The 7608-nt window shown below is 44.5% G+C and overlaps 1 protein-coding gene across 1 annotated transcript; it reads left to right on the forward strand.

Moving 5' to 3' along the window:
• The first annotated feature begins 3425 nt into the window (after positions 1–3425).
• LOC138372550 (mucin-2-like) lies at positions 3426–5210 on the forward strand. The gene has a single exon (XM_069338026.1). The coding sequence runs from the start codon at positions 3426–3428 to the stop codon at positions 5208–5210; it is 1785 nt and encodes a 594-aa protein (XP_069194127.1).
• The last annotated feature ends 2398 nt before the right edge of the window (positions 5211–7608 follow it).

The following is a 7608-nucleotide window of genomic DNA, read 5'->3' on the forward strand; positions in this document are numbered from 1 at the left end:
TCACACGGAGGACGAGGTACCGAGCAATACCAACAGTTGAGGAGATCAGTTCATCAACTACACAACAGCATGCGGGTAAAGTTAGTGGCGTCACCCCCCAACAGCCCAAGTCTTGACTCGCAACTCTCAGTTTAGGACACTTTAATGGACGTATATTCCAAGAACTATGACGGAGACTATGAACCTTCCCAGAGCCACAGTTGAGGAGACAAAAAAGTGCCCTACAAGACGTATTTGTAATAAATAACAATTGAAAATAATTCATGCAATTTGTTTTTATTTAGTCCTTCCAGTTTGCTTGGAATTGCTTCTTTCAATTTTTTTCAAGAATTTACAAGATTTTGCAAAGTGATTAGAGAGAGAGAGAGAGAGAGAGAGAGAGAGAGAGAGGGAGAGGAAAAAGGATATAACAGTTGTACTAATGTGACGTCGTGTGACGAGACATCCCGCCCACACCCCGCCCGCACCCCGCCCACACCCCGCCCACACCCCGCCCGCTCCTTGCTAAGGTAACCTTGCTGGGGACCAGGAGGTCAGCCACCAAGTCACGCAAGACTCAGACGGGAGTCTGGGGGGTGCTGAAGGGACGGTTTTTTTATACGTGCCGTTTGTTCACCGAATTGTGGTGAACACAATTAGTTCATCAACTTTCACTCAACTGGTCTACAGGTTCCCGAGGGTACTGGGGCTGTTTTCATATCTGTATGTGAAACCGGGACGTGCTTAGTCCTACCTAGTTGAAGTTGGAAGCTTGTAGGAAGTTGTCCCCCATTTGTGCCTAATTGTCTGTCTCTCTCTCTCATTGTGATTATTTCATTGTGTGTCCGACCATCTCAGTGTCTGTAAATAGTAAACAAATAGTAAACACAGTAAAACACACACACACACTCACACACATACACACACACACACACACACACACACACACACACACACACACACACACACACCCACACACACACACAAACACACACACAAACACGTTGTATTTGACTTTACCTGAAGTTCACTATGAACGAGTCGGACAAAACGGAACCAAGCTTTGAAGGTTCCCTTGGGAGTTAGCAATCACAGTGTAATGGTATTTGCACATCTGGGTGAGGTATGAATTGCAGGTTCAGGGATGGGATCAGAGAACAGAAGACTGGCATACCGAATGGAAAATTGTGGGGAAAACGATCCTTTCTCGTTGGAAAATACTGGCAAAGCTCAGAATAAAGACACATGTTGAACTTTCACATAAATGTAGAGAAGCAATCGACAAGTGGGTTCCGTTTCTAATTGAAGTTAATGAAAGATATAGGCTTAACCTTTTGCTTAATCAAGTGTGCAAGGTTGCAAGACAGAGAGAACGTACGGGAACACCAGAACAGCACGACTGTTGAGAGGCAGGACCAAAGAGCCAAAGCTTAACCCTCGCAAGCCCAACTAGGCGAGTACAGCCAAAGGGAAACATGTGAGTACCTCAGACAGAGAAGAAAAGCAGAGAGGCAGTTTGAAAACGCAACAGTAGAAAAAAAAAAGAGATGTAAAACACAGCAAAAATAACTACGCAGTAATACAGGATGAACAACAACAGTAATAAACAGGTGAGGATTCACGGAATAAAGGACTCATTACCTTGGAAGTGAGGAAGGGAATAGGAAGATGTCAGACCAAGCAGTACTGGAGGACTTTAAGAATACCAGAGAGTAAGTCTGGAGGCACCTTCAGAAGCTGGACTGAGCTGGACTAAGTTATAGAACCAACGAGAACTCGGCGATGATTTCTGAGAGGGAGAGCTGAAGATCTTTTCCTGGCTGCTCCATGTTATATACATATATAACATTTCATGAAAGAAAGAGAGCTATCAGAACGTTGGAAAAACACCAATACACTGCCAATATACAAACACTGAGATATGGTGGCAGGCAGGAGACCAGTAGGATCAACCTGAGAAAGATAATTCCTACCAGAGCACCAGCATAGCTTTAGTCACAGCAAGTCTTGCCTCGTAAACTTTATAGAATTCCACGACCGAACAAAGGGGGTAAGATTAAGTCTCCATATGATACAGGAGTACCTGTGTAACAGAAGCCAGAGAATCACAGTGAAGGACGCGACTTCAGCGAGACTTTATGAGCTGAAACGTATGATTTATGTGGAAAGAAAAACAATTAAACCTCACACCAATTGACGATGAAAAACAAATAAAAGTAAGAGGAGACATGAATGACACATGAACAAATTTCACGGAAAAGAAGCCTTACAAAGAGTAATTGATCGTTTGCTCATTATCAACGTACTGAAATAATGCAGTACAATGCGAAGTGAAGTGATTGAAGCAGTCTCCACATACAGCTTCAAATACAGATATGTGGGGAAATGAAATGACTCGGGAATCTGAACACTGGTTTAGAGGTTGAACCAGCATGCTGAAGCTGAACCCTCGCAAACACAACGAGATGTATACAAACTCAACCTGTCCTCTTAAAAAGAACGTCGCTTTTGGCCGTTTGCCCGTATGGCCGAATTTGGACGTAATTTGAAATTGAAAAAAAATATGAAAATAAATTTGGTTTTTTTTTTTCAACAACAGTAAGTTAAGGGTCCTCTGATAGGTTAGGTGGGCAGGAAATTCTCATAAAGTTTCAAAACGTTATGAAAAACGTTAATTTAAAGTGTCCTCTTATAACCTCTGCGCGTACGCCGGACGACTCAAATAGAAAACGGAACAGAACGTCACTTTTGTGAGTGGATTTCATTTCAAATTACGTCCAAATTTGGCCATAGTGCGCATACCAGCCAAAAGTGACGTTCTTTTTAAGAGGACGGGTTGACAAACTAGCCTTTTAAAACTAGTCAGCCTAGCCTTTTAATTAAAACTAGTCAGCCTAGCCTTTTAATTAAAACTAGTCAGCCTAGCCTTTTAAAACGAGAGTACCCATAGCCACCATTAGGTCGAAAGTACCAAAATGTAGTGATGGACCGCGGAAATGTTAACTGGTATTACTGAATTTGCAGAAACTAGAATTCCTTTTTTTTAAATGGCAACTTCAATATAAGACCTAACCTGACCTCTCCCAGCAATCATAGGATTAATACAGGGTATCATAAGCCTAATATAGTACATATATGTGCTATAATAGGCTTAGGGTCAAAACGGGCAGGGTCCCTAGTGAGACGGGTAGGGTCCCTGATGTGACGGGCAGGGTCCCTGGCGTGGCGGGTAGGGTCCCTGGCGTGACGGGCAGGGTCCCTGGCATGACGGGCAGGGTCCCGTCACGTGTCGTTCAACACAATTTGAGAACCATAAGCTACTCACAGAAGAACAATGAATTTGCTCGTGAGGTTCGAAACATTTCTCCCAGCACCAAGTGCCAGTATCTCCCAGCACCAAGTGCCAGTATCTCCCAGCACCAAGTGCCAGTATCTCCCAGCACCAAATGCCAGTATCTCCCAGCACCAAGTGCCAGTATCTCCCAGCACCAAGTGCCAGTATCTCCCAGCACCAAGTGCCAGTATCTCCCAGCACCAAGTGCCAGTATCTCCCAGCACCAAGTGCCAGTATCTCCCAGCACCAAATGCCAGTATCTCCCACCACCAAGTGCCAGTATCTCCCAGCACCAAGTGCCAGTATCTCCCAGCACCAAGTGCCAGTATCTCCCACCACCAAGTGCCAGTATCTCCCAGCTCCAAGTGCCAGTATCTCCCAGCACCAAGTGCCAGTATCTCCCAGCACCAAGTGCCAGTATCTCCCAGCACCAAGTGCCAGTATCTCCCAGCACCAAGTGCCAGTATCTCCCAGCACCAAGTGCCAGTATCTCCCAGCACCAAGTGCCAGTATCTCCCAGCACCAAGTGCCAGTATCTCCCACCACCAAGTGCCAGTATCTCCCAGCACCAAGTGCCAGTATCTCCCACCACCAAGTGCCAGTATCTCCCACCACCAAGTGCCAGTATCTCCCAGCACCAAGTGCCAGTATCTCCCACCACCAAGTGCCAGTATCTCCCAGCACCAAGTGCCAGTATCTCCCAGCACCAAGTGCCAGTATCTCCCACCACCAAGTGCCAGTATCTCCCAGCACCAAGTGCCAGTATCTCCCACCACCAAGTGCCAGTATCTCCCAGCACCAAGTGCCAGTATCTCCCAGCACCAAGTGCCAGTATCTCCCAGCACCAAGTGCCAGTATCTCCCACCACCAAGTGCCAGTATCTCCCACCACCAAGTGCCAGTATCTCCCAGCACCAAGTGCCAGTATCTCCCACCACCAAGTGCCAGTATCTCCCAGCACCAAGTGCCAGTATCTCCCAGCTCCAAGTGCCAGTATCTCCCAGCACCAAGTGCCAGTATCTCCCACCACCAAGTGCCAGTATCTCCCACCACCAAGTGCCAGTATCTCCCAGCACCAAGTGCCAGTATCTCCCACCACCAAGTGCCAGTATCTCCCAGCACCAAGTGCCAGTATCTCCCAGCTCCAAGTGCCAGTATCTCCCAGCACCAAGTGCCAGTATCTCCCAGCACCAAGTGCCAGTATCTCCCAGCACCAAGTGCCAGTATCTCCCAGCACCAAGTGCCAGTATCTCCCACCACCAAGTGCCAGTATCTCCCAGCACCAAGTGCCAGTATCTCCCAGCACCAAGTGCCAGTATCTCCCAGCTCCAAGTGCCAGTATCTCCCAGCACCAAGTGCCAGTATCTCCCAGCACCAAGTGCCAGTATCTCCCAGCACCAAGTGCCAGTATCTCCCAGCACCAAGTGCCAGTATCTCCCAGCACCAAGTGCCAGTATCTCCCACCACCAAGTGCCAGTATCTCCCAGCACCAAGTGCCAGTATCTCCCAGCACCAAGTGCCAGTATCTCCCAGCACCAAGTGCCAGTATCTCCCAGCACCAAGTGCCAGTATCTCCCAGCACCAAGTGCCAGTATCTCCCAGCACCAAGTGCCAGTATCTCCCACCACCAAGTGCCAGCTCCTCCCTACCCAAAAGCTGCTGGAACAGCATACCCGAGAGAATTGATCCAAATTCCACAAGCAATTCGAATTTCACCCTCGAAGTGGAGCGACATCGTCGCTCAGTTCGGAACACAGTGGCATCCTTTCCCAGGCAAATGCTTTAGTCAGGTGTTTGTTAAAGATTTACAAATATATGTTGACGGCGGCGTTCAGAGAGCAGGTTGTCCACCTGCAGGTGATAGAAATGTTACACTTGTTTTTCGAGAAATAGGATAAATAAAACGCATTAAAATTCTTCAAGAACATTTTTTTACGTGTTTCACAACGTTTTCGTTTAGCTGTTGAGTTTAAAATGACCATGGAACGGTTCAAGGTTTTCACGAGGCTGTTGTGATAAGCTTCTACGTTTTTCTCCGTAAGGTAAGTCAGTGATGTGATGAGGTGTATTATGAGGACCTTCACACCCAGAGTGTCCATGACTATGTTCTCTCTTTTGATATCACTTGTGATATCCCGCCTTGAGTACTGCTCGATACTCGGTTCCCCTTTCAGAGCAGGAGAGATTTGTCCGATAGAGGAAATTCAGCGATCAGATCCAATATGGTCCACACAGACACGACACAAACTATTGTGACCGTCTAAAATCTCCTACAAGATAGGCTTCAGAAGAGAGAGAAGAGGTCGGCATGATCTTGAAATGTAAGGATTGACATGACTTGAAGTGTGAAGAAAGCTGTCAAGGTCATTTTATTTTCCTAGTTATAGCGCATGATCAACAGGTGTTAAAATACGCAGACACATCACATTATCGTGTTATATAAAGGGGAGAAAATCCCGCTCTGGAAATCCCGAAAATTCCGTTCTCCGGGCTCACCATAGCCCGTGCTACCTGGAAGTTTTTGTCCGCAGTAGTTGAATCTTAAACAACAACAACAACCCGCTCTGCACGCTCTGGTCGACAACAGAGCGTGCATCTGGGGTCACCCTGCGCTCAGGTTCGAACCAGCGTCACGGCTCCTGTTGGATTTCCTCAACAGGTGTTGAAGTTATATTGTTCCCCGTAGCACTGGGCAAGATGAGGTAATTATTAGGAGCTCTAACGACTATACAGCTCTAGCTCCACCAAGCTCTAACGACTATACAGCACCTGGAGGAGTAGTAGTTTCCTTGTGGAAACATTGTGTAGTTTGTGACTACCGCGGCTATGATTTAATGACAAAATCCTGCAAATTTTAATTATTACTGGATTTTTACGAGGAATTATAGCTTTTTATAGGATGGAAACTATCATGGTTTCCAAGAGAGATATAAAATGATTTCTAAGACGCGTAACAAGATGGTCTCTAAGGAGACTAGAAACATGGTTCCTAGCAGCAATAACATTGCTTCCGATAGGAATAACATCAAGTATTCTAATATGGATAACATCATGTTTTCTGTGAGGAAAATAAAAATTTTCTCAGAGGGATAATAACACAGTTTATAAGTGGGATAATAACACAGTTTATAAGAGGGATAATAACACAGTTTATAAGAAGGATAATAACACAGTTTATAAGTGGGATAATAACACAGTTTATAACAGGAATAATAACACAGTTTATAAGAAGGATAATAACACAGTTTATAAGTGGGATAATAACAGTTTATAACAGGGATAATAACACAGTTTATAAGTGGGATAATAACACAGTTTATAAGAAGGATAATAACACAGTTTATAAGTGGGATAATAACACAGTTTATAACAGGGATAATAACACAGTTTATAAGTGGGATAATAACACAGTTTATAAGAAGGATAATAACACAGTTTATAAGTGGGATAATAACACAGTTTATAACAGGGATAATAACACAGTTTATAAGAAGGATAATAACACAGTTTATAAGTGGGATAATAACACAGTTTATAAGTGGGATAATAACACAGTTTATAACAGGGATAATAACACAGTTTATAACAGGGATAATAACACAGTTTATAAGTGGGATAATAACACAGTTTATAAGTGGGATAATAACACAGTTTATAAGTGGGATAATAACACAGTTTATAAGAGGGATAATAACACAGTTTATAAGTGGGATAATAACACAGTTTCTTGGAGTGAAATATTACGGTTATAAAAATACGCAGCATATTTTCTAGTACTTAAACAAGAACTTTTCTAGATTTTAAAATATGTGCACAAGATTAACACGTGGTTCAATGCCATCGTGAGTGTGCACTGCTCTCTTGGGCGGCAGTAGTCTAGCCTCGTGAATTGTAATTTTTTGGGGGACGTGAAAGAGTCACCAGAGCCTTGGCACCGACGAGAAATAAGAGTCATTACATCTATACACGTGATCAATGTTGTCAAGATTCCCTCTCTGACGCCCCCACAGGGACCAGGGGCCAGATTCACGAGAGCACTTACGAACCTGTCCATCTTTTCTCAATCTTTGGCGGCTTTGTTTACAATTATTAAACAGTTAATGAGCTCCGAAACACCAGGAGGCTGTTTATAACAATAACAACAGTTGAATGGCAAGTTTTCATGCTTGTAAACTGTTTAATAAATGTAACCAAAGCCGTCAAAGATTGAGGAAAGATGTACACGTTCGTAAGTGCTTTCGTGAATCTGGCCCCAGCACCAGTTTAATGTCCCGTTGGGCACTTGGCTTTGTTGTC

Source organism: Procambarus clarkii, chromosome 39 (genome assembly GCF_040958095.1).
Source record: "Procambarus clarkii isolate CNS0578487 chromosome 39, FALCON_Pclarkii_2.0, whole genome shotgun sequence".
NCBI lineage: Eukaryota > Metazoa > Arthropoda > Malacostraca > Decapoda > Cambaridae > Procambarus > Procambarus clarkii.